Below are 27,866 nucleotides of genomic sequence, written 5' to 3'. Positions count from 1 at the left end.
GCAGTCAGAGAAACCATAAAAGAGAGGGAGAGGGAGAAACATTCTGCATAAATGACCTAATGTGAATCAGACTGAGTGAATGACAATCCTTGTTGAGATAACCTAAATGACTATCAGCGTGATGTAGCTGAGAAAAGGCCACTGCTAGAGAGAGAGCACCAAAGTCTTACCTCACTGTCTCATCCTGAATCAGTGTGTCGTAACGAAGTTCAAGCAAGAACGAGAGCGAAAGGAACAGAAAGAGTTCAAAAAAACGCTACCTTCTCACCATTTGTGCTGCACGACAGCTCAACAGTTTCTTAAATGACTTCTGCTTCAACCAGATATTACAAAATTTCCCATGTTTTAAAAAACCTGCATCTATGCGCTGTTTGGTGGAAAAACTGTATCAGATGGGACACGAAAGGCAGACTCCTGAGTTTGTTTTTGAAGGAAATAAAGCCTTTTCAATTGCATTTGTGTTTTGATAACTGTTCCATATCTGTCCTCAATAACAATATCACAAAACTGCATGGTACTATGACACCACGTTCATTGCTGCTAGCAGTTTTTCATCCCGTTTGCCTTTGAGAGTGGATAGAAAAAGAAACAGATATACACAGTAAAAACAATAGTTTCAAGGAGTTTTATTCTTTACCGTAGAAACACTGTACATAAATGACTTTCTCTGAGACTAATATTGATGTACGGATAAGTGGAATTTCTCAACCTTCAAAATAAAAAAGATCAACCAATAAAACATTGTCAACTCGTCTCTGAAAAAAGATTGGTAGCATATGACGTTAACACTGTAAAGTTCCTGTTCTTTCCTTTAAAATGATTTCAGATGCCTTCCCGACCTTATAAACACACACATACACACAAAGAAAACTCCTCTATGAGAGTACAGAGACCCACAATCAATGAGAAAACATCCACATCGATTTTTGATTACTCATTAAAGTCACTGATGGCAATGCACTGTCCCTTTAAGGAGAAACGAGCAAAAAAAAGGAGAGAAGCAACGATTAGTTACTACTCACAGCAACCCTTCCCCCCCAAAGCCATGACAACATGTTTCTATTGCAAGCAATACTACTACCTTTGACCGATAAAAGCACAAGGTCTATGCATTATGAGTCACATTTTGCAGAAGTGAAGGGCTCCTGGGCTGACAGGGGACCAGTGTTTAACCAGACCGGTGAGCCCACTCGGTCTGCAGAGCATCAGAGACCGCCGTGGCACCGTGGTCGCCCCGTTTCCTCACAGTCTGACACTGTACAACTTTATAGACCTTGCAGAAGGACGGGGGATGAGGAGTGGCTTTAGAACTGACCAAACAGATAATAGATAAGAAGGAAACAGAAACACAACTCAAAGTTTTGTTTAGTTCAGATCATGGTCCATTCCAGTGGTGGTGGTGGTGTAATAATAGTATAATAGTGGTATAGGTAATACTATGTAACTCTTTTTGTTCATTTTCTATCCCCTTTTTGTCTGAAGCAAATGCAATTTTATATAACAAAACAAAAAATCAAAACAGAAAATAAAGTCTTTTTTTGTCACTCGTACAAATTGTAGTCCTTTTTTGTGCCCGTATCTCTTGGCTTTAGAACTGACCAAGAGATACGGAGATACCAAGAGTCCACAACAGTTCCAGTTCCTTCAGTCATGAAGACAATAGATCCGATGGCTCATGGGGTCTATAACCCAGAGTGACTGGTCACACCTGGACCCACACAGATATGATACCTGCAACATCTGCGAGGGATCCACAGACATTTGTTACGTCTACTCCTGACAGTTTACAACTGTCTAAATGCTTGGGGGCTCATCTCATTGTGATGGCTGCGGAAATGCTCTGTCAGCGATTTGAACGAGTCTCTACACCCCACTGTTTCACAGCTAGATAGCACACGATTATAGCACTCAGGTTAGCCCCGCCTACCAGAGAGAGGGGGAGGGGCATGCGTGCAGGCTGTTTCAAGGCAGAGGACAGGGTGAAAGAAAGAAAATATGAATAGAAAGAGAGAGTGAGAGAAAAGGCATTGGTCCAAAGACTAAACCTTGTTGCAGGTACATGAAGATTGTTTGTAACTATCACAACTGTAGTTTGTTTTTCGGGTCATTTGCGTTGAAGTGATCATTCACTATAAATCCTACTCCTCAGAATAAAACGAATTTGCAAAAATGGGGTCACTTCAGTGGGTACTTTTGAGTCTCAGGACAGTTCATTCTGTGACATCCACTTTGTGTTAAAACTCAACTTGTTAGTCTTTGACAGTCACACGGGGTTGAAATCGATGCCGTGTTACCTCCTCCCTATCTCACTCTGCCGTAGGAACTGCATGTTGTTAGCGCTGTCGGCCAGCTCGGGATACTGCTCTATGGACAACACATAGTAGCCATCGTACCCCAAAACCTTCCCGCTGCTCAGCAGCTGCCTTTTCTCTCCCTCCGTCCACAGCCGAACTCCTTCCTCCCCGTCTCTCACCCGCTGCTGTTCGCGGGCCCATGCGCTCGCCAGCGCCCTCTGCCGGGCGTGCTCCAGGATTCGTGCCTTCTCTTCGTCCAGCGTTGTCCCGTATCGTACGTGGAGCGCCAGGGCGCCGTACTGCAGCTCCACGTCAGCGAAACGCCGCGTTCTCCCATTCATCACCGTCGTCGACTGAGACACTGTGACGTTCACACCGTTTTCTAGAGACTTTCTGCCTGAGGTGAGCCGCAGTGCGCTGAGGTCGTTCTCTGGCAGGCTGGTCTTGATGAAGGAGTGCGTGTCTCGTCCCTCCACTGTGTAATGTAGGTCTTCAAGGTAAAAGGCATTGTTTAAGACTGCAGCCACTTTGATGCAATCCTCATTGGCAATGTTGAGGGCGTTGGTTACCACGCGGCCTTGGATCACGGCGAGCATCACTCCCTTGCCAATCAGAGACTTGACTGTGGAGAACCACAGCCAGGGTTTGGCGTGGTCTGAATGCTGCCGGCTGAGCTGGATCTCTGGCATGCGCTCAAAGGACAGGAAGGCCTGAGACTGACGAGTCACCTCCTGCTGGACACCTGAGATAGACTGAGGACGAGAGGAAGAGTGCTGCATTGCCACATAGGAAGTTCATTACACCCTGCTTTAAAACAACATTGACAATACTTTTTGACATTCAAGCCCCTACATTTTAAATTCAGAGTGGCTACGTTTTCGCAGGTTTTGAGCTGAAGCTCTGACTACACACGAGTGCATTTAAAGCAAGAGTGTCCTGTCTATGAGGCCCTTTAGGTTTCACGCTTCAGATGGTTTATGGCAGGTGGGCTAATCCTTTTATTCATCAAATTGATATCAGTGATATTACATTGTTTGATTTGAGAAAGCTCCAGAATATCACCACCTGTAGGGCACCTAACCCTACAACTTCCCTACACTCTTTGGATTCCTTGTGCCCTGATAACAAATTCAAGTTGAGTGAACTGGTAACAAACAAAGTAGGAAGTTAGGGCAAAGATGAAACACACTGAAATAGAACAGTGATTACATGCCATCATGGTAAAGAGCTGGATATTCTTATGTACTCTAGCTACAGCTATGATAATATTGTAATAATACCTGTGGGTGTATGCTATTGTTATGTGATTGTATGTGTATTACATTTTGATTCTCCCTCCCAGGGACTGGGGGAGAAAATGAGATATCTGGCTGTATCTTTGGACACTGTATCTATCACTTATGTCTTTATTATTTTATTATTGCATTTATTTGCTGTGAAATAAATCAGAATAAAGTAGAGAGGTACTGTTGCAGAACAGCACTAAAGCACAAACAAGATTATGTCTACAATCTATTTTTGTTTCTGTTTTCAAGTGTTCATGTTGACGTTTCTATTTCACTGAAGAGTCTCTCTCTCTTTGTGAGAGAAGTGTGACTTCCTGATAACCTATCCACCAAACAAGCGTATAAATAGCAACTGTAACAGAGCGGCTGTACGAAGAGAGGAAGGAGCAGAGAATGCAGCTTTAAGCCAAAAGAAGCAATGAATGATTGGTTTCGCTGGATGATTCTTTATTGTCTTCTCCTCATTATTCTCAATACATTTCCTCCTCTTACCCTTTGTTTCCTTATTGTCTTTTCTCAGGTTCTATCTGGATTTCCTCACATTTTCACCTAATGTGGATTTAGTTATGTCATTTGTTCCATGACTTTTTTCTCCATTGCATCTGCTTTTCTTCTTTATTGTTTTTATTATTGTGCATGTATGAAATAAACTTTTCTTTCCTAATGGTCATTTCCTAATAGTGTAGGATACCTTCATGATATATAAAACAATTTAATGTTATATTTAGTTTTCCTTTTTTCTATTTATGGAGCTAAAAATGTATGCTGCTTCGACATTGTAGGTGAAATAAAGTTAAAATATATTCAAATAATAGTACTAAGATCATAATAATACAGTTATGATCACATCACTTCATCCAGCCTTTCTATCTAAGAGTACTCAGTATACATACAGGCAGGTCGTCCCACACCTGGCTCTTCTTCATCTCCAGTGACGGCTGCGTCAGGTCAAACTTGGGAATGGGGAATCCTGGGATGGCGTTGTGGAGATGGAAGCCAAATGTGACCAACCAGATATTGACATCTACAGACAAAATTGGATTGGAAAAGAGAACAATGAAAGAAGTTGATGAGCATGTTGCTTTGATGATTTTCACTCAATAGAGGCGTCTGTATATTTCTTATGCTTTCTTATAATAACTTAATAAACCCCTTTAAAAGGTATAATATGCAGGATTTTCCTAACAATGTATAGACTGATCAAATATAATCCCTCGCAATCATCACTATGACCCCTTCGAAATGTGTGGTGGTGTCTGTATATGCCCTCTGTCTGGATTTTCTCTTTTCTTGTGTTCATGTTGTCAGCAAATAGCACAGTAACATCGCTCAGGGTTTGCGGGCCGTTCAGGCTGTCAAATAGCTCCCCTTTGTCACACTCTATGATACAAAAACTCACTTTATATCTCCGTGTTAAGTCTACTTTCCTCCTGGCAGATGGAACTTTTGTCACCTGTTGCATCAGACTTATTTCACCGTGCTGTTCACTTTCACCAAACATAGCTTTCATAGTAAATGTATCGTATGTGTTATAGCCTGCATTTCCAAGAATGAGTAAAAACCCCTCACTTCACTATTCAGGCTGATGGAATACAACATTAAAAAAAACCTATTTGTTGTCAAACTGCATCCACTGCAGTGATGAAGTAATGCTAGCATGTTGTCACAATTTGTTCTACAAATGAAACAATCAGCTTGTGTTTTTAAAAACTAGAAAAAGGAATATGTTTGGTTATCCAGCTTAAACATGTTTTTAGTACCTACATTTACTATATTTATAGAAAGTAAAAGTATTAATCGTAGTGAATAGAAGGAGACCCATAATATAACTTTTAAGGACTGCTGTTCTTTTATAGCACTTGGTTTGAAACCATTGAAAACTCCTGCTCCACTTTTTTCTCACGGAACATCTTTTGACCCAAAAAGTACAATCCCTCTTGTGCTTATTTTTTTTGAATGTCTCCTTGTTACCTGTGACATATTCTTTGACCTGATGAATCTTGCTGATAGGGTTGTTGCCTCGAAACATGTAGAGGTTGAAGGGCTGGGGGTCTTTACCAACACGTGTCCATGTGCTGATGTCAGGAGTGGTCCACCTTTGTAAAAAACACACTCTTGTCAAATGTGACAATGACAGAACAATAGCATCCTGTTGTAGAGAATAACCTCTCACGCCTGGACTGTAAAATGAGTGAATACCTTCCAGCTGGGATGTCGTAGTCTCTGTCTCCAAAGTGCAGCAGTCGTGTCAGAGGATCATACAGGCCTCCATGGAAACCAATCACCAGCACAAAGTCTGGGTTGGAATCAAAGTAAACCTCCCCGTACGCAGTGTACTGCACCTGCGCGCACACACACACACGCACACACACACACACACACACACACACACACACACACACACACACACACACACACACACACACACACACACACACACACACACACACACACACACACACACACACACACACACACACAGATTTATGATCTGATAGACACAAAACCATTTCAGTAACAGATCCACGCACACACATTCACATGCACACATACCTGTTTAAGCAACAGTCCGTTGCTGCTGAAGACAGCCAGAGGGGTCCCGGTGTTATCACATGCAATATAAAACTCCTCTCCACTGCTGATCTCCATAGCAAACACATGGCCCTGTGCAACAATAAACATAACAATTAAATACATCATGAATATAATGGTAAATGGACTTGCTGTTGTATTAGAACTCCACGTGGCAACAGGAGGACTATAAATAATGGCGTCACCATTATTATGAATTGTTGTGGGTGTGGATAACTGTATTCATATCAATAAAACACTGTTACGGGTTCCTTAATCACTGCTACAGAGAGAACCATCACCCCCTCTCTAATTGAGAAGCTGCACATTCACTGTGTTTTCCCTATGGTCACTGGAGGGAAACCTGCGCCACACGGACTATCATAAATCAAAAGTTGAGAGTGAAAACCAAAAGTGACTCATAAATAGCAGTGAGTGGGAGGTCTGTTGAGAGAAAGCAAGACTCCTCCATATGCTGCTCAATTTGTCCGTCTCTAGCTCGAAACACTGGAGAACATCTGAGTTTGGAAAAAATAATTGTCTGTACTTTCCTTGTCAAATTTGACCAAATACAGTATTCCAGCAATAATGACTTCTCCAGTGTAGCTACCTGCAGATCGTAGTAAAAGGACGTGATCTCGGAGCTGGAGTGGTTGTAGACGTGAGTGATCCTGGTGGGGTAGTTCAGGTCAGCGTAGAAGAATTGCAGGTGTTGGCCCAGACTGTTTCTAGAAGCCACACGCCGACCCAAACCGTCATAGCGGTACTGGATGGTCCAACTGGCCGCTTTACTGTAGACACGAATTAGAAGACCTGAATCACAGACGAAGAAAAAAGGATGTGAAGAATGACGAGACAACATTCGAAGTATTGATTTCAGTGAGATTGTTACTTTTATCTAAAATGCTAACGTTTTGACAAAAAAACCAGGGTTGAGGCCATGCCACACCAGTATTTAAAACAATTGTGGCAAAGCTAATTAATTTAATTGGAATCACCTCGATCACAGGCCAAGTAAGCTTTGACACATGAGTTTGTGCTGTTGACCAATAACAAGCTGTCTTGGTGCGTCTTTATGAATCCCACTGCTCTTCTTGGCAGGACAAATCAGGTTACAAGTACCTTGTACATGCAAGCCGCCCTTTGCAGCATTTGAGCGCTGGGATTGGCCAGGCGTCCAGGCTCTCTCCATTTTCATCCAAGGTCAGCACTGTCGAGACAGCGTTATTGTGAATGCTCTTCTTTGCAAGACCCGCCCTGCGTAGCTTGTTGAGGCACAGATGACCTAAGCAAATGCTGTGTCCTATGCCCAAACCAATGGGCTATCCTGACCCAAACTACTCAAGGTCAATGCCAAGGTGCGTTCACACCGGACGCATCGATTTTTTGACGCGTGTCGAGATTACATACAAAGTCTATGCACAGACCCGATGAGACTGGCGTGCCGCGATTTTGCGATGGCGCGGTGCGTTGGACGCATTTTTGCCGCGTCCACCGCGCCGCAAAATCGCCAACACGTGAGTTGAAATTTTTCAACTTCTGCGAAATAATCACGTGACGCTGTGGCGCGATAGCCTATCAGCGTTGAGTTGCTCCCCCTGTCATCACTGACTTCCTGCCGCTGTTGAATCAGGAAATAAATCCTGTAGCCGTCTGTGTTCACCCAGAGCGCTACGATACCTCATATCAACAGAAACCGGACCAAACTATGTGTATGCATGTGTGTGTGTGTGTGTGTGTGTGTGTGTAAACCATATGGTACAAACAATGAATAGACGCTGCCGTATTTACGTCTACATGACGTTATTGAGTGCTGGTGGAGCTGCTACGATGTTAGCATAGCCTAGCACCGATCCATCAGAGCTCCATTGAGAAGACAAGTAGCCTACAAATCGGCATCATTACGTAGTTATTTCGGAGTCCCTTTTGTCGGTTCATTGCTGTTAAATCACAGCCAAATCAGTTTATTTTGTGTTCCTACAGCTGTAGTAAACAGCGACCGGTGGCTTGCTAGACAGTGAATACAGCTCGATACAATCCACGGAGCTCCTCTGAACAATATTATGAACCAGACATGACGGCGTTTGGCATTGAGGGACTTCCACAACACGTACAAAGCAGCAATTGTCCTTATTCCTCATGGTTGAAGAAATGGAGGCCAGGTGAACGACTTCCAGTCGATAAACCACGCCCCCTCTCCGGCGCTGCGCGATTTTGCGGCGTTTGGTGTGAACACGACCGGCGGCGCGTTGGACGCGTCAAAAAATCGACGCGTTTGCGTCGATTATGCGTCGCAAATTCATCGCGCCGCATATTCGCGTCCATCGCGACGCCGGTCAAAACGTCGGGGACCATTTGTGTTCATGTGTGAATCGCACAAATCGTGCTGGACGCGCCGGAGAGGGGGCGGGGCTTATCGCCCTGAAAGCCGCCAACTGTCCGCCATTAACCATGAAAGAAATAACCTATATTTCTGCTTAGTCCGTGTTGTGGAAGTCACAGATATCCCGGGAAACTAAATGCAATCATGTCTGGTTCATAATATTGTCCAGAGGAGCTCTGTGGATTTTATCGAGCTGTATTCACTGTGTCTAGCAAGCCACACGTCGCTGTTTACGACAGCTGTATGAATACAAAATAAACAGATTTGGCTGTGATTTAACGGCAATAAACCGACAAAAAGGGACTCCGAAATAACGATGTAATGATGCCGATTTGATCGTAGAGCTCTGGGTGAACACAGACGGGCGGCTCTGTATTTATTTCCTGATTCAGCAACGGCAGGACGTCGCTGATGACTGGGGGAGCAACTCAACGCTGATAGGCTATCGCGCCGGGGCGTAACGCGAATATTTCGCAGAAGTTGAAAAATTTCAACTCGCGCGTCGGGGCGATTTGCCATTTGACGCGGATTCGCGTCCATCTCGCCTCAAATTTGCGTCCATCGCGACGCGCCATCGCAGATTCACGCTGCGACAGTCTCATCCAGGGGCGGGCTGGCCATCGGGGATACCGGGGGAATCCCCGGTAGGCCGACGGGGTTTGGGCCGGTCCAATACCGGACCACCTCCATCATCAACCGGCCCTCGCTCTGAGATCGCAGACCCCGACTGTATTCTATGCTTCACAGAACACGTTAAATTTACTCTAATACTTAAAGCTCATAGTCACTGACGAAGATTTATACTACTCCTCGCGATCTCTATTCACACTCGTGGTTTCCATCTGCGAGCCGGCAACACCCCCACACACACACACAATCACACACCCAGAATGCAATCTGCCCCAAAGAGGCGGGTCTATGAAGCAGTTTAGTCAATGATGCTTTAATGCTGATTAAAGATATAAATAAGTGAAATACAATTTAGCCAATCAGCGTCCTCAAATAGATTCAGCGCCAGAGCCGGCATTCTGGTCGATAGTAGTTCACGGAGCTTCTCTGATCTGAGCTACAGACAAGCCGCCTAAGCCCCGCCTCTTCACGTTTAGAATGCCACATATAGATGGTGACATATCTGCTATATGTTATTCTTCCACAATTAATTCTAGATCACTACATCCTTTTTTTGTAGATATTTTTATTTTTATTTATCATATTGCTATTATTTTATTTTGGGGGGAGGGGATTAGTAATGTAATACCGATTTATCAGCCGCATTAACTAAGGTACCACACTTTTATCTTATTGCTCTCTTGAGTGAAGCGGACTAAGAGTTTGGACTTCCACGCTTCAGGCGACATCCTGCCAGCAACGAGGGGTTTTCTTTCATTTAATTTTTCCAACTTGTGTGTGTGTTGCGTTTGTTGTAAACTCGAATTAAAGGTAACCTGAATATAGTTAGATTGTATCGTTTCCTGTTCAAGGGAATTATTACGGTAACCCTCAAGTTACTAAAGGGGAATAGAAAACTGTCCTACCTAGAACATGTGCACCAGCGCCACTGCGTATACGTGGTGGTGAAATGGAATTTCAGCTTAAGTTTTCAAATTTGAATTAATTCAATTTGGTGATACTATCCCAGAGTTCAGCATATTCATCGAGCAAACTATACCTACCTTGGAGTGTTACAATAGCCAGTATCATTTTATTCAATGTGTCCATCCGGGCAATTTGGTGGATCCAAATGTTGTCAAAAAAACATATATGATGCAATTTCTTTGTAATCATCCAAAATAATGTTAAGTGTATGGTATTTTTCCAAGTAGGCCACTGACTGGTCGATACGTGCGATGCATTGAGTGGGCAACGCGCCGTGTATTGAGTGGGCCGGTCTGACAGTAACTCCCGGGCCACTTTTTTCCCCCAGTCCGCTCCTGGTCTCATCGTGTCTGTGCATAGACTTTGTATGTAATCTACTCGCGCGAATAATTTGCGACGCGTTTGGTGTGAATGCAGCATAACATTAACCAATCGTTGGTGCCTCAACAAGCTATGCAGGGCGGGTCTTGCGAAGAAGAGCAGTGGGATTCATAATAACACTGTCTGGACAGTGCTGACCTTGGATGAAAATGGAGCCAGAAAGCAAAAAAAGGAGGAGCTGTGTGGCTTTTATTTAACCCTCAGCAACCAAGCTACCACGGTAAATAACTGGCAGTCATAAAGCTAGCTACCTCGGAGAGCTATCGTGACCATGATTGTAACTGGCTATCGGTAGCAAGTTCCCAGCTGGTACATATTCACCAACAAGCCCTACTACCAGTCACTACGTCATCAAGCTTCTAGCACAGCTTTTCATTCGGACGCACATATAAACTTCTCTGTGTCACTTTCTGGAGTGACCGGGCTTTGGTGTTACCATAATAACTCTCACCTTTGGAGTTGTATTCAAATATCTCGGCTCCTCTCTGTCTCAGGAAACCATCTTCATCCAGCCTGTACTGAATGTCTCCCAGACGAGTGATCCTGTCCCTCAGGTCGTAGCGTAGAGGGGTCAACCGACCACTGTTGCCAGGGTTCAGCAAATGCAGATTCCCATTCAGGTCATAATTATACCTGGAAGGCCAGAACATTATACTATTAACATCTGGCATCATCAAATGATGGGGTTGTTCTCTGTTTAATGTTCTGATCCTACCTCCACATCATCTTCTCATTGAGGGAGACCGTCTGTAGCTGTCCGTCAACGTCATACTCGTAACCATATTTGGTTGTGTTGGCGAACGGTCCAATCTTGATCTCACGCTTGATGACTCGGCCCATGTTGTCGTACTGAATGGTGATCCAGTACATCAGAGACCTGAAGATCTCATACTGGATCTCCTTGATGCGGCCGTGCTGGTCGAAGTGTTTGGTGTAGGTCATCACTGCTGTGGAGATGATCTAAGACAGGGGGGGAGAAACTATACATGACTGACCAGACAAGACATGGGCATCGACACTAATCAAGAGCCATCCAGGGACACAAACACATTGACAACCAGATGTATTTGAGGAATTGAAGCATATATCTCTCTGCCTTTTTATCAAGCATCACAGATTCACTCCTTAGCCGACTGAATGGTTCAGCCATTATGAGCCTCATAGGTGTAGCAGGCCCCTTCCAACCCGTGTTAGTGGGAAGGCTGCTACCATCTACTGAATCAACAAACATGAATACAAGAAGACGACGTTGACCTCTAGTGTCGTAGTTATTGTGATGGGCGCAAAGGAGGAAGTCAGCTAACTTATTGGATGGTTCAAACAAACAACCTAAAGTTGACGTTGACTTAGTTTACCATATTTTTGTTAGGTGGCGTACGCACTGCCAAGTTACATAGGTTACATAAGTTACATAAAAACTGTGCTTATTTTACCCAAACCAGGATCTATTCTATTTAATTTTCTATTCTATATAATTTTAAGGATAACATGGAAGTCCCCATTTCTTTTTTTCTACCTTCACACAGTTCAGTGTTCACATTTCAAAACATTTGATTTATTAAGGTCTTTAACATATTTTGTTTGCAAAAAACAGTAAACCTTCTAAAAAAATGGTATATTTACTGACTATTGTTCATAATAATAATGATGTCAAATACACCATACTATCTGTCATATCATCAGTTATGTAGAAAATTGTTATATGTTCTAGCCGTATCTCCAACCCCAGTCCTCCCTGAAAGGATGGGGGAGGATGAAAAAGTAAAGTCAAACATTTGAGGCTTTAGCTGGGATGTCACTATGTTTGACCTGCACACCGATCAGGAGGTGGAAGGCTGTGGGTGACGCCAAGGTTCTGACTTAAACGTCCAAATTGAGGATGTATGATGTTCTGTGTCTTTAAATTAATAATATTAAAGTATCACCTCTAGCTGCAACAACTTATCCACCGTATCAAGATTTATGAGGTACTTTTTCTTACTTATCCATCATTTAAGGACAATTTAAATGAATGCATCCAATCCCTTCTTACCTGATTGATATCATAATAGATGACTCCGAACTTCCCAAACTGCTCCACCTTTCCAGATATATCATCGAATTGATAGAGATCGATTGGCAGTGGTGTCTCATTGATCACAGCCTGCATGCTGGTGACTCTGAAGCTGTTGTCGTAGGTGTAGTCAAAGCGCGCGTTCACCATTCCGTCCTCGCTGAAGCGGAATATTTGCCGGTCGACCAGCGGGCCGATCTGACGGTACCGGATGGAGCAGATGAAGCCTTCGCTCTGCAGGTTGACGGTCTTAAGCACACCAGCGGTCTCATCGTATGTGAAACTGACCCGCGTTGAGTCATAGAGGATCTCTGCCAGCTTGTTCTGGTGAGACGAATAAAAAAAGAGCAGTATGTGTTTACCATAATGGACTGTGTAGAATATCAGATCCTATTCATCCAGGATCAGCAACAACATCAGTTACATTTAATGACTGCCATCCACTGACTTGAATGGTCTAGTCAAGCTGTCAAAGTCCCTGTTCATTCTCTGTTGCAGCTGCTGCACCACCCTGGGGTCCACCTGACTCTGTTTCTTCATGGTTCAGGCTGTACTGATGATCTCTCCCTGCCATGACTGTCAAGTACGCCATGCAAAAATAGATCTTCTTTCCATTTATTAGATATAGATTATACTGTTCCGGATCTTATTCTGAAGAAATCCTATTAAAATGTCTTCACAACGTGTAACTGTTCATATGTGGGTTGACTTAACAGATAATAATGATTAACAACTGAAGAACAAATGATTCATTATTTTAACAGTCCAAATTTTGCAATAAATATTACATTTTAATTTAAATTATTAAAAAAAAAGTAAATTTTCATTGCAAAGAAGGACAATATTGCTATCGTACACAAATATAAAATATTGTATTTATTAGTATATTTATTAGTATATAAACTATATATACTTGAACATATATATATGTAAAACAGAAAGTCCCTGACCTGTCTACGATATTTGTAGAGTATGCGGCGGCCAGTGCCTAGATGGGCGACTCGGAGGAGCTAGAGACAGAGGAAAAAGAACGTCAGTTTTAAAGGGGACATATCATGTTCATTTCAGTTTCATGCTTGTATTGTGGGTTTCTACCGTTTACATGCTCAAAGAACACATTATTTTTCTGAATATATCTGTATTCACCCTCTTTCTGGAATGCTCCATTTTAGCGCCTTTCTCTTTAAGCCCCCCTTCCAAAAAGCCCACTCTGTTCAGATTGGCTTGCAAGAAAAATACAACTACCTTTGTAAAGGTAGTTGTCAAGCTGTGGATGGTATGTATTCTGATGAGCCTGCAATCTGAATGGCTCGTTGAATCACATGTTTTCCAATCTAGGCAGCCCACAAAATACTGACTGGGTTGTCTCATTTCACAGTTTGTAGGTTGATAGGCACTTCCCTTTAATATCATGAAAATAATCAGACTTGAACAATTCTTAAGAAATAAAGGTGTGGAAGCTGTTGTGTAAGAAAAAAGGAAACAGAAAGAAGGAAAACAAAAAATACTATCCTAAGACATTACACAGAAAACAGAAAGAAGGAAAACAAAAAATACTATCCTAAGACATTACACACACAGCCAGCCACACACACACACACACACACACACACACACACACACACACACACACACACACACACACACACACACACACACACCTGTCCATCTTCAGAGTAGTCCACAGTGACGGAGGCGTTGCTCTCTGGGGGGTTGTAGATGTTTCTGTAGTATCCTATGGATCTGATAGTCTGCATGGTGTGTCGAGCCACGCTTGGCATGGTGACCGCTGACAGTCGGTCCCCAGAGTCATAGTCAAAGATGTACTGGTGCTGGCTGTGCAGCAGCAAGACCATGGACTGTTAGAGAGAGGGCAGAACAAACATGCTATCAGAGCAGTAAAGACATAATAGAACAAGCACAATGAGAGACTTTACATTTACTGGAAAGTGGCAGCGAGCATGGCTCCAAATCTCTAACAGTATCGGATGCCCAGCAGTGGCAAGGACAGAAGAAATAAAGCACCGGCACTCACAGAAAACAGGAGCTTCCAACAAACCAGGGAAGCACTATGGTGAGAGGCAAACATCTATATCTAACCACAGAACTTTGTCTTAAACATGCATTAAAGCTCCTCACACACAAAATAAAAATGGGGTTTCTGTCATGAACCTTAAGCTACATGTAATGACACTGAGCACATATACATCAATTCATATTCTAAACAAATGAGGGAATCAGGTGCATCTTTCAATCAGCTTGTATTAGATGAATATCTTAACATTGCTGTGCCATCTGGTGGGGTTGTGTCCTACTGGACCTTATGCAAAATCCCACCTGCATGAGAGTGAGACAGTTCGGCTTGCATTTTAAGTAGTGCTTTATTTGCAGTCCTCTGGGGACATCACCACTGCAACAGCTAACAGTAGAAACTTAGCTGAAGAGTATGTGGCATTTGTGTTCTATACAATCTGGATCCATTCACTCTCTTTGGTCATCTGAAATGGAGCATTGCATTAGGTTGGGCAGAGCTCTTCACCAGCTGCTACCAGCTGAATGAAAACATCCAATCATTATTCAAGCATTAATAAAATGAGGTACTAATCTGTTGATTCACTCTTGGCAAGACTGCTGCCACATTGCCCTCCACCACTTCTATGCCCCCCCCGCCAATTTTCAATCAGGACAATATCCGATTTAATGTTCATGTGTGTCGCCCTGTACCTTGTCCAAGTAGGTGTAGCTCCACGTCTTTCCGTCAGCAAAGACTCTGGAAATGATTCTTCCCTGACTGTCGTACTCCCACCTCTCTGTCGTTGGACCCCTCTGGAGGCCTGTCACCTGCCCCGTACTGGACACACACACACACACACACACACACACACACACACACACACACACACACACACACACACACACACACACACACATACACACACTTTGTATCAATAAAGACTTTGTAGAAGCTAACAATCTAGTTCATACCAGAATGTGTCATATCTAAGAAATGTGTTTCCAGGTTAAATTGAAAGTGTCCCGAAAATTATGAATTTGCTAATTTACTTATGTCAGTGTATTAATGCTGCAGTTCCTTTTAAAATGTTAATGCAGTCTTAGAGGCTGTTTTAAAGTCCCATGTTCCATATAATCCCGAATCATAAACAAAACTTTTTTTAAGATGATCTTTTTGGCCTTCATTGGATAGATAGAACAGTTAGACTGAACAGGGAAGACAGAGGGGATGACATGCAGCTACGGGTCAGATTTGAACTCAGGTTGCTGCGACTCGACCACCTAGGATTATCACACCTTCATTTATATTGATATTTTAAAATGCAATTCCTATTGTGAACACAAGGTGTCACTATCACCATATAGGCAGATGCCTTTTTCATCCCGAAGAAATTTTGTAAGTCCATAATGTTTCTTATATTTTGCCCCCTCAGGGTGGACAAACTGTTAGAAACACCTTGCGATACAATTGAACATGCACACACAGACACACGCACTATGACAAAAATAAACATCAAGTAGAATTATCACCATTATAACAGTGTCAACAAAAACTGAAAATGTATAAGCTTTGTAAGAGTAGAATTAATGGCAGAGCTGTTGTACTGCAGTGACTTTGACCAGTAGTCACTAATAGGCGGACAACGGTCCAAGACCGGACCCAGACCGGACGCAGATGCAGTTGTATCTTGGACCATGGCGTTCTCCAAAAAGAGAAATGTGGACACCCAGATCAGAACCTTTACCAACAATTGATAGATGTTAATTCTTCACACTGGCAGTTTAAAACCAGTATGTCTCTTGTATTCAGAGGCCGTGACGATCATTAAAAGCGGTAATGTGATGCGCCACTACGACACAAAGTATATCTCTTTTGAGCAAACATACATACTCACATCCAAAATGAAGGCACAGAAAATAAACAATCTAAGAACTCAATATGATCAGAATACTAACACGTTAATTCACTGACCAACAATGATGGTCAGTGAACAGAGAGGAATAGAGAATGGAAATAGGAATAGAAAGTGGTTTCAATAACCACAGATAAAGTCCCTGCACACACATTTCTCTTTCTAGAAGAAGATCATCTGGTTTTCTTGGTTGACATCACTTCTGAATGAACTGAATTTAAAGCTGCAGGGCAATTCAGTTCAATTAATTTTTCGAAAATGAAGTACTTTATTTTTAGATGCACATATTTTAAAAGCTTTCTGTTGTATTGTATTCTTAAATGCATCCCTTATTTGACTTGAAATGAGAGAACATTTATGTATGTATTTTATTATGTAATATTTAGAAGTCATCCAGTTCAATTTGAAAATATTGTTTAGATATTATTTATTAATTGAACTTTCTTTATTTGATTTAACAGTCAGTTTTTGACTATATACAGACATTAATACAACTGTTGGCTACTTCAATATATACTACATGAAATTAAATCATACCGCAATTTAGACATTATTGTGATGTTCCGGAAATTCTCTTTAACTGGACCTCGTTTAATTTTAATTGCATACCCCTTCGACTATACAGGTGTACTTAATAAAGTGGCCAGTGACTGGATCTGTGAAAATTGGCAAATAAGTGACGGTGTTCACATCACTGAATTTAACCAGCACAAAGCCTGTTTCTCAGCAGGATGTAGGTTTGTTCCATGTTAACCACAACACCTCAACAGACTTTTTCAAGTTCTTTTGCGATTAGTGAGAATGTGGTGCTGGAAAAAACCTCCCCTTAACTAAGTCAGGTTATAGTGTCTCCAGGTATATCTAATGTGTACAAACAAGTGCTGTTAGATGTCTAAAGTCATAGATACAGTGAATACTGAAGCTATCCCTTTTTAACTGAGCTCTTTTGGACTTTTCTTCTGAGCCCAGTGCCACTGGCTTATCACGTCTTCACCCTTTACACCTCAGCTTTCTGTATTTGAGTAAAGAAACTATTAAATACCCTAATATAGAAGCACTTACCTGGAGTAGGTCAAGTTAACAGACAGTAGCTTGCTGCTGGGAACCCAGAGTGTCGGATGGCCTTGGGTGTCATAGATGATCTTCAGCAGGAACTTCCTGTGGTCATCATAAATTTTCTCTGTTCGGAGCGAACGATCGTAGTCCACAGACAGCAGGTTCCTACCGTTCACCTGAAGGGGTGGACGCAAACAAATAACCACTGAATCATAGAGATCTCTGATCAGCTGAAACACGAAATGCTTAGTATCTGAAACTGATCATATTACATGCAGCAATGCTGAACCCCTGCTATGCTCCCTTCATGGTCTGACCATGACTAAAAGCATAAAACTATTTGAAGGCGCCAATAATGTTGATTTCACCCGACAATACAAAAGTGTATAGATCAAACAACGCTGTTTTATTCTTAGAGCAATAGCAGACGAGGGATTAAAATAGATTGGCCTGAAGGTGGCAGTAGTGTTCATCTTCCTGGGAGCATGAATGTAATGTGTAAACCATAGCAATCTGCCTGTTAAGTGAGGAGATGTTTCTGTGTGTTGCTAGATGAAAGCTCATGGAGAGTGCAAAATGGAAAGAGCCTTTGGGCAGCATGAACATGCTGGAGCAAAGGTTAAGACGTGATCAAACACTAAAGGAATCAACCAGCAAATTTCATCACTATCTGCATGGACAAACAAATCTGTTTCTCTGTTCTATATATGCAATATGTTTCTCAATATGTACAGTCACTCATGCTCCGGGACCACGAGCGTTACTTGAGAAAGTTAACATAAACCAAAGGGACCATATTAGCCGACTGCTGGCAGACTACTCTGCTGGGAGGAGCCTAGGATCACAGTTTATCGTCCCAAACGATTCTGGCACCCAACAACACAACAACATGATATTTTGATGTGTAACTTTAGCCCTACACTTTGTGTTTGCCTCTAGTCTTTCCTTTGTTTTGCCCCCAGCTTAACACCGTGAGGTTAATCATGACGTCGGCCGTAAAAAGGGTCTGTAGGCTGAACAAACAGACAAACAAGAAATAAGCACTGGTGTTTAATTCTTGTTAATAGCTTGCTGCTCAATTTAACATATGCGCCTCAAGCAGTGAATTCAAACAAACTTCTGATCCAAGACATCCATAAAACACTGTAGCACCACAGCTCCTGCTAGCCACTCTTTATCGCTTTCTAAATGACTTGCTGTTTGTTGAAACACCAGTTTACGAAGACAGATAACCCAGGCTCGGAGCTGAACTCACCTTATGGATCCTTGAAGCAAGGGGAAATTCTAAGAATGAATTGTTCTACAGACCTGTTTCATTAAAGATAGAGTCTTGCTGGAAAACGTTCAAGTCATTTTTCTCATCTTTTTATTCGGCCACCCTCTCATTCGTGAATTAGCACCAGTTGAATGCAGCGAGGTGAATAAATGGGGGCAGAGAAAGAAGAAGGATATTGGGACGGTGGCTAATGGCCAGCTGGATGAGAAACAAGATGGGATAACAGCCAACAGACGTGCTGAGTGTGAGACACACCATACCAGATGAAACAAATCATTTTGTAGATTGGCATGGCCTGTCACGCTCATAATGGATTGGAGCACTCTGTGACTTTTATTTCAACTCAGTGCCAAACAGGACTCTCAGATGGTCCCGTCTTCACTTCAGCCACTCATTTACCTTAATAACTGGTATAGAGAGGAAGAATTTCTGGGGTGTATTTACTGTACTCATACAGCGTTCGTAGCTATATCTTCGCAAATGAATGCGCAACAATTTCAAAAAACAGTCTCTCAGCCAGGAGATCATTGTTCCTGCCCCGTGTGAAACGAGAAGTCAACATTGATTTATTTGTCAATGTACTAAAATCATGCCACTTCCCTCGATATTTTAACCCAAACAACGACCTTTTCCTAAACGTAGCAGTGTATCATAGTTTGATTGAATCCAATCAGCCATACATTATTGACACACATGACAGTGGAAGTCAAACATATCATAAATACACAATGAACAAATACATCTAGGGACTAACAATACCATCAGAAACTGTCCTACATTTATTTAATTCATCTCATAAAACTTACCAGCGTTGACATTCTGTGTCTGACAGCAGCTGTTTTCATTATTTCATCCAACAAGCTGCTAGGACATGCAGTTCCACATTACCTCACACGCTCAATGCACATTCCTTAGTTGGATGAGCGCACCACATACAAACAGTATGAATATTAGCATTTAGCAGAAAGGCTGGTCAAAGGTTCCCTGCTGTTCATCCCGCCCCACAATCACCCCATCATCATTAGCGCCTTACGCTGTCAGCTGGTTGCTGCTGCGGGACAGCTGGACTGTCATGGTGTTAGTGAAGACAAATTCTCGAACACACCAATCACTAACGTGTGGCTGACATATACAGTGTACATACTGTATTCATGCTCACCTTTGCACTCCCGTTTACTGAAACACACCTACCTGCAACTCATTATTGCCAGCTCACAATACAACACTCCCCATTACCACTAGTGGGCCACGTATGCTGTTGCATTCATTCGGGTTTGTTGGACCATGCTTAGAATGGCACCATTGTGTCGATCAAACTCTCCAGAGACCACATGACTGCAGAGTTTTCTCCTATTAGGCTGGGCTAGTTAGAGAGCTTACACTTCATGTAATATTCAAGCACTGCAGACAAATCACTGTCCCTTCCTTCTCTCCTAATAGCTTGTAAGAACAACAGACACAACGCCATAATGGACAGAAACATAAACCCCCTATGTAACCCACAGCAAGCTGCTTACAGAGGGGGACAAAATTATAGGACTGATATGTGAGCATTGTTGCCTTCTAGCAAGAAGGTACTGGACTAATAATGTCCAGCTGGGGCCCCTCTGTGTGCAGTGCACCTGTATGTTTTCCCTCCGTCTGTGTGGGTTTCTCCCTCCAACAGTTCACAGCAGGTGAATTTGAAATTCTGTAATGTTTGCAGGTGTAAATGTGCTGCTCTATTCAGCATGTGATATCCCTGTGATAATCCTAGATTTATACAACTACAACACGATTAATTAAACTGAACCCTGTCCATTGGACCATGTGGACCCTATTTTGTCTTTCAGTTCAGAAAAGATGCCCGTGTTTGTCGATCACTCGTCAGTCCCAGCTGGAGAGCACTCACCCTGAGCTTCCTCCCAAAGACGATGACTTTTCCACGTGTCTGTTCCTTCCTAAACCTCCACTCCACCAGGTTCTGGCCATTCTCTCCCGGCAGTGTCATGTTGCGTCGGGCTACAGTTGGGTTAGCAGCACCTTGAAATGGATATGAAAAAGGCATGAATACCAACAACATTTTAAACTGGTACAACTACCGCCTCACGGTTGTAGCCGCTGCCAACCAGTCAAGCTACAGTCTACATCAATGTCTGTCCAAAATGTCATCACTACATCATTTTATCCCATTAGACATTTGTGTGAAATTGTCATGAGTTGACCATCAAATTCTAATCAATTTATCCTTTAGTCCGGGTGGACGTTTGTGCCAAATTTGAAGATATTCCCTCCAGGAGTTCCTGAGATATTGTGTCATGAGAATGGAACATGGGGACAGACAGACTGAAAACATCATGCCTTTGATTGCAATATCATGGGTACCTTGTGCACTATGTATACTTTTTTACAATGCATGGAAGATCATCCTAATCCTGCAAATACGGAAATATTACTGAGCAACTTTCTTTATCAAGTCAAATATAATGCTCAAACTCGCTCAGACAGAGTGTATCTCTGCAACGCAGTACATGCCAGTATGGATTTTGATCATTTACAGAAGCCATTAGCCTCTCTGGAAGGTTTAATGTTTCCCCCTCCAGACTTTTAGTGATTTTACCTCAAGATGGGCTTTATGTGTGGTTTGAATCTTCTAATGTAGCCCATTGAATGTGAATCACATATCATATCAATACAATTGAATTGCTACTAACCATGTTCCAAAGTCTCCTGCAGTGTTTTAGACCATCAAATGAAAATCAGCCTGCAGAGACTTGACACTTGAGTTGGTCATTAATCACAATGAACATCACTTCTGTATTTATTGTTGTGTTGTATTACGTTATATTGCTGCAGTTCGGCAGGTCAGCTGCTAATGCAGGCTTGTAAGTCTGAAATGTCTGCACTACATCACCATGCAATGATGACAATGATGACATAAAGAAATGCAGGCATATTTATTATGACCGATCACCGACAGTACGTGCAGCACATTTCAAGCTGATTATTATTATTAAGATGTAATGCAAACCAGTGGCTATCTAGAAAGTCAAAAGAACATAACGTATTTGAGTCATTAAAACTGTTGTGCTGCTTAGGAAAATGGTCAGCAACAATTTAAATAGAGAAGATTTACTGGAGCCGCACTAAAATGTGAAAACACTGGTACGGCTTGAAAGATGATCCGATCAAACGCATTCAAATATGATATTTCTTGATACTGATGATCCTTTTCACAAACAGGCTCATCACATGGGCAGACAGTTGTGATGGAAAAAAGGCCTCAGACAGCGCCTGCCACACAAAAACTCTGAGATGAAAACCATTTACATTGAATACTTAGCGTACTGAGCAATTCATAACTCATAAGCCATGAAGACAGCCTACACCCATGCTTTACATGAACTGCATGGTGGTAAGCAGGATATAGTCATTTAACAGATGCAGCAAGGACTCAGTCTTGGTACGTGGGATATATTGTATTCAGGCTTCAAAAATCATAAAGTGGTGTCCTTTGTGAAGATTATCTTGCTGAACAAAAGCCTAAACGCTTGTTTGACACAGAGTTTATTTCCTGCATTAATCTAAAATCCAGTGGAAAAATCGAATCGTTTTTTTGTGGACGTAACCAGTGTGATGCTTAGTTCTGGGGTGTCCTACACAAATACATCATCCCTGCACCACTCACTATCAAACATTTAGGGTAATGTGCTCAAAACTGCATACCTGCCAGTATATGGGGCTCCGTCTGGTAGTGTGTGTCCATCCCATTGGCATAGATGACCCGCAGCGAATGGTCGTTACCCACATGGTAGCTGTTACGAAGCTGGTCTGTGAGACAGATTCGGGGAGATGATTATCATGAATTACAATACAATACAATATCATTACCTAACATTGATTTTATGTTTGTTTTCAATGTGGCAGATTTCTTCAAAAACATTATCAATGCTAAACTGAACTGAAAAGGAGAGAAAATGAAAGACGAGAGGAGAGCAAGAAAATGCATGTGTGTATGTAAAGAGAGAACAGAGTACAATTCATTTCTGTGGGCTGTGTTTGAACCTGCTAATGGAGCGCAGGGCAGGTATTAACATCCACCAGCCTCTTTTAATTAGGTTCCCATTGACCTCTCGCAGGACTATAATGGCTGGGTGTGCGTATGTGTGAGTAAGAGAGAGATCAAGGCTCTCTCGCCTAGAGACAGTTTTACTTTTTTCTCCCTCATTCTGATCCTTCCTTCATCAGGTAAATCTTTGTCTGTTTGTCTGACTGTCTTTTTAAAAAAAACAAGTACAAAATATTTCAGAACAAAAGTTTTCAAGGGCAAACAAAAAATAAATAAAAATAACATCAACACATTTGATGCCTAAGTTATCTACCAATTCCACAGTGCAGTGTCTTCTTTTGTTACACATTGTACTTCGGAGGGAATTAGTTTTATCAATTATTTTCAAATGTTCTTTCCTTCTAAATTAAATATAATACAACTTTTTTTATTTGAATTTCTTTTTAAATAGTTTTCATCTTGATTTGAGAGCAACTACAAAAGTCTTTATTTTTTCCTCCTTGAGATTCACTGGGATTCTTTTCTTTTTTTTCTACCAAATGTTATTTTTCACAATGACATGGAGGGAAAACATGCAGCACTGGTTATCTAAATTATCTGGGGTCAAATAATTCAAAGGTAGTTTAACCTTTAAAATCTGTCCAAAATGTGATTCCTGCAAAAAGCGACTGGCCACTGTGTTATTTTTTTATGCTGATTGTACGGAATATTGTGCGGTGGATCTGATCCTTGACTCCCACCCACCCACATCAATTTTCTACCACAAAAGAGAGGCTTCGTACAATATGTAATGAATGGGGACAGACAGCACACACAGCTTATTAGAGCCAGCCCATGATAATGCATTCGTGGGAACATTTACTGTATTTTCCCTGTAGAGCCTCATTGTCAAGTCCTGCATGGTTGCTCATTTTTACAAAGCAATCAACAACAACATCTAAATGACAAAATACAGCATCTGTGTTAGCTTGTTTACCATTTCTGGGCTGCACCTACACCTAATATGATTTCACATTACCTGGACCGCTTGCACATTGCGCAGTTTAGATGATAGCGAGGAGGCGAAAGGATAAATAATGTACATGAATTGATGGAGAGGAACGCTACACTTGTCGATGGCTTTGAATAACTTATTACGTTCGGATCAATACTGCTCTGCCGTGAGGGAGATGCTACTCTGTTTTCTTCTCACTCGGGGCACATGTAGCATGCTCTGAAACAAATCACTTACGGCCACTCGAGGCCTCTCTTCAACTGGGTCATTAGTTCAGATTTAACAAGGGCATCAGTGCAAAATTATTGTTTTCCCTCGCTGTTCAGACCGAATGTCTGACATGAAGGATGATAAGGATGGTGAAACTCATTTTGTCCTTTTGCAGTTTCCCTCAAATCGAGAATTATCATTGATGGATCTCTCAGGTCTATTCTTACAAGGTTTAAAGGTGTAAAATACGAGATTGGGAGCATTTCTTTTGCCTTTCAATGGCTCTCAACATGCGACGGCTGAGCTGGCGGCTCGCAGCTAACAGTGCACACAGTGCTTAAATTGAAAAATACGGCAAGAGTGCTGACAGAGCTCACAGTGTTTACCTGAAGGGGAACTGTAGGATGGGCATTAAGCTTCCTCTATCTGCTCTTTTTTTCTTTCTTTCAGTTAGTAAGTAGTTAATGGTTATGGATTAGAACAAAGGCAGGTCTTGTGGATGGAATTCATGTAGACATTAACATACTCTATCAATACTGTTAACTGTAGCTCAGGACATACAGTGGCCCTATGGGGCATTCACCGGAGCCAGAGGGTAATATTGTGGAAAGCAAAGAGAATAAAACATTTTGCAATATGGCCATTGGTCAGAGAAATATAGAGCTACTGATTTGGAGTGTTTACCCTGGGTGGCAAGTGCTAGGACTGGTGGTGGTGGCTGAAGATTATGAACTACAAAGCTGAGACCCTTCTGGATTACCATGGTGAAGTTATATAATCATGGTGTTAAGGGAAGACTTTAGGGCCTGATATACTCCCAAGTGGACGCGTATACTGCAGACACCACAAATACCACAAACACCAAGCAGTTCTGTTTATACTGCTCTCTGCAAACTTTCTTACTTACTCTGTCACACACACAAACACATAGACCTGTACTTCTATCTTTGTGAGGACCCTCATTGACAAAATGCATTCCCTAGCCCCTTACCTTAACATTAACCATCACAATTAAATGCTTAACCCCAAACCTTACTGTAACCTAAACCTAATTTTTATCCGATCTTATTGTCTGGTCTTGAAGAAGTGAGGACCATACAAAATGTCCCAACTTTCCATAATTGTCCTCACTCTGTTTAACTGTTGGTTAAAAATGACTTTTCAATGAAATAAAATTCGATCTGCGGAGCCACAAATTGGCCTCAGAGTGCTTTACAATGTGTATACCGTCCCCGGACCCTGGCATCGGATAATAACAGGGAAAATAAGGAAGCAACATCAGGGAGAGCAACAGAGGATAGACAGAAATAGATATGTCATGGGTACAGAATGAACAACAATACAGCCAATCCATATGACAGAAATGATACTGAGAGTAGTAATAGCAGCAGTGGTAGAATATAATATTAATAATAACAACAGCAGTAACAGTAATAGAAATGTGAATACGCACACACACACATACACACACACACACACACACACGCACACTCACACACACTTGCGTAAACGCCTTACCCTGCACCAGCGTGTAGAAGGAGTCTATTGATGACAGGTTGGTTGTGATGGAAACGTCCTCATCCCTCCCTGACGTCTCAATGTCCACAGCAACAGCCCCTGACGACATGTCGCCGTGGAGATTGGTCACCACGCCGGTGGGGAAGGTCACATTAGTCAGACGACCCTCACTGTCATAGCTACAAGGACAATGAGGGATGCAGGGAGGGGGGAATAAAGGGACATTAGTGTATATTACTGTAATGTGCTTTATGGAACCCTGTAGAAAAATTACTCTACATTACACATACACACGCACGCACGCACGCACGCACGCACGCACACACACACACACTTTCAGAGGAGGTGGAATGAAAACTGGATATACCCAGTAGGAGGAAGAGCTTGAATTCCAATTAATCTAATTAGAGGAAGTCAATTAATTACTAGGTTTTCAATTATTTAACGTCTCGTCAGAAGACTAATCGTTCGGTGTCCACTCGTCCAACTAAAGGTTATGTCTCGACATAAACTAGTAGAGACAGTGAAGAAATCAAAGAGTGTATGTAATAAATCTATATGTTCAGATTGATGTTGATGAGCAAGTGTAGATCATAGCAGCTGATGCGATTCTGTCAGAAATGTTTTCTCAAAGCCATAAAACCATTAAGAGCTAAAATAATTCGTAGTAACATGGTAAAGTACCCGTAGATGGCTTATGAAATACAAAAATCCAACTTTATTTGTTTGTTTTGCTTTTGCCTTTTGATTTCCAGCCTTCCATTATCACACAGCAGGTCAGACATGTGCCCAAATATAAACAGAGTAATGCTGCTCACTCATAGAAGGTAGTCCAGCCTATCTGGAGGCTTTTGGTAGCGAGCAAGCCACTGTTGCCATGGTAACTAAACAAGACCAGTTCCTGACCCTGAGCCGTGAGAGTCTTCAGACCACCGTTAGTCCCGATGGTCAGCCAGATGACCTACACACAAAACAGCAACAGTCACAGTAAAGCATGGTTACGTGTTCGGACTGTACCAGTCCTCTCTTACTTCATGTCAGCCGTCATCTCAGACAGTAAACATCAAAGTTTGCTTAATTTAAATATTAATATTGTGTTGTTGTCAAAATAGTGTTTTCTTGAAACTTTTGTGAGAAGCAAAATAAAGATAAAACAACAATAATTGGTTCATTTGCTGGCTGAATGCAGGTGTTTTGATAACTTCTGCAGCATGGCAAAAGACTTGCTCATCTCACCTGGTTGTCCGGGGCAACCACACGCACAGGCATCCTGTTGGTATCTCTACGAATACGGAGGGTATTCCCGCTGCTGTCTGTCACCGCGGTTACATCCTCCTCATTGCTGAGAGTAAAGCAATGGAGGGTGGTAAATGACAGAGTGAAAATTAAGTTTGAAAAGAAGGACAACAATGTGCCGAAACTAAATGTATTTCAAATGTAACAAATATTTCAAAGCAACTGTGTGTTCATTTCCACACAAACCAACCTGTAGCTGAAGTTGTATTTATAGTCCCCAGTGACCAGAGACATGGTGAACTGGTGAGTCCCATTCCCATCAAACACATAGAGCTCTTGGGAGGCTGGAGAGGCCACTTCATATGAGCTGGGACCTGAAGCCAGAGAGCCTGAAGACACACAGACAAGCAGATGGACAGACTTATGATTGCTGTATCATTTACTGTATCTTGTTTTTATTATACATATATGTATATATTATATTATATACGTTGGGAAATATCTGGGACAGTTCTGCTGACCAGCTTGTGCAGCAATCAGAGCCTCAGATCCTTCATTGAGTCTGCCTTGCCAGTGTGTAGCCACTGTTCAAACTCAAAGATCATTGTTGTACAATTACTGGGTAGTGTGCAGGATCCTTACTGGCCCAAATATGAATCCATGTGGTCCACATTCCATGTAATACATACGTCACAGCATGCAAATAAATGGAGATACATCATAACACATGATTTTTTTCTATCTTTTTTTTTCTAATATTTGATGGTGGACAACATAAGTGTACACAGGATACAACTCTGCCATTGAAAACAGTACAGTTCCCCATATTATTAGCACCGATACTTTAAGGTGTTTTGAAAAGAGCCATATTTACACTGCAAAAGTGTTCTTGCCGACTTTCCACGGATGTTCGACAAAGCAGACTCCCAGAGAGAAATACGCCACTTACAGTCACGTACTGTAGCACAGGGTTATGAATTATGCCCATACTTATGAAGGGAAACGATAATAACAGGGAGTCTCCGGCGTCTGAAACAA

At 42.0% G+C, this 27,866-nt stretch overlaps 1 protein-coding gene across 3 annotated transcripts in view; it reads right to left on the bottom strand.

The window, feature by feature from the left end:
- Positions 1-617: 617 nt before the first annotated feature.
- Positions 618-27,866, bottom strand: part of tenm3 (teneurin transmembrane protein 3) — a 203,763-nt gene continuing 176,514 nt past the window's right edge. For all 3 annotated transcript variants that reach the window (XM_079279453.1, XM_079279451.1, XM_079279452.1), the window contains 19 exons: positions 27,079-27,217; positions 26,829-26,934; positions 26,411-26,553; positions 25,593-25,771; positions 22,528-22,632; positions 20,714-20,844; positions 17,553-17,722; positions 15,289-15,415; positions 14,226-14,423; positions 13,515-13,574; positions 12,544-12,888; positions 11,227-11,471; positions 10,963-11,144; positions 6,762-6,964; positions 6,134-6,244; positions 5,780-5,922; positions 5,552-5,676; positions 4,474-4,604; positions 618-3,046 (listed from right to left, as the gene is read on the bottom strand). In XM_079279453.1, coding sequence (XP_079135579.1) covers positions 2,291-3,046; positions 4,474-4,604; positions 5,552-5,676; positions 5,780-5,922; positions 6,134-6,244; positions 6,762-6,964; positions 10,963-11,144; positions 11,227-11,471; positions 12,544-12,888; positions 13,515-13,574; positions 14,226-14,423; positions 15,289-15,415; positions 17,553-17,722; positions 20,714-20,844; positions 22,528-22,632; positions 25,593-25,771; positions 26,411-26,553; positions 26,829-26,934; positions 27,079-27,217 — 3,599 coding nt within the window. In that variant the 3' untranslated portion in view covers positions 618-2,290. The remainder of the gene's footprint in view (positions 3,047-4,473; positions 4,605-5,551; positions 5,677-5,779; positions 5,923-6,133; positions 6,245-6,761; positions 6,965-10,962; positions 11,145-11,226; positions 11,472-12,543; positions 12,889-13,514; positions 13,575-14,225; positions 14,424-15,288; positions 15,416-17,552; positions 17,723-20,713; positions 20,845-22,527; positions 22,633-25,592; positions 25,772-26,410; positions 26,554-26,828; positions 26,935-27,078; positions 27,218-27,866) is intronic.

The sequence above is a fragment of the Melanostigma gelatinosum genome (assembly GCF_949748355.1).
Source record: "Melanostigma gelatinosum genome assembly, chromosome: 11".
Taxonomy (NCBI): Eukaryota; Metazoa; Chordata; class Actinopteri; order Perciformes; family Zoarcidae; genus Melanostigma; species Melanostigma gelatinosum.
The sequence above is the reverse complement of the archived record's forward strand: the minus strand, read 5'-3'. Positions and strand labels throughout refer to the sequence as shown.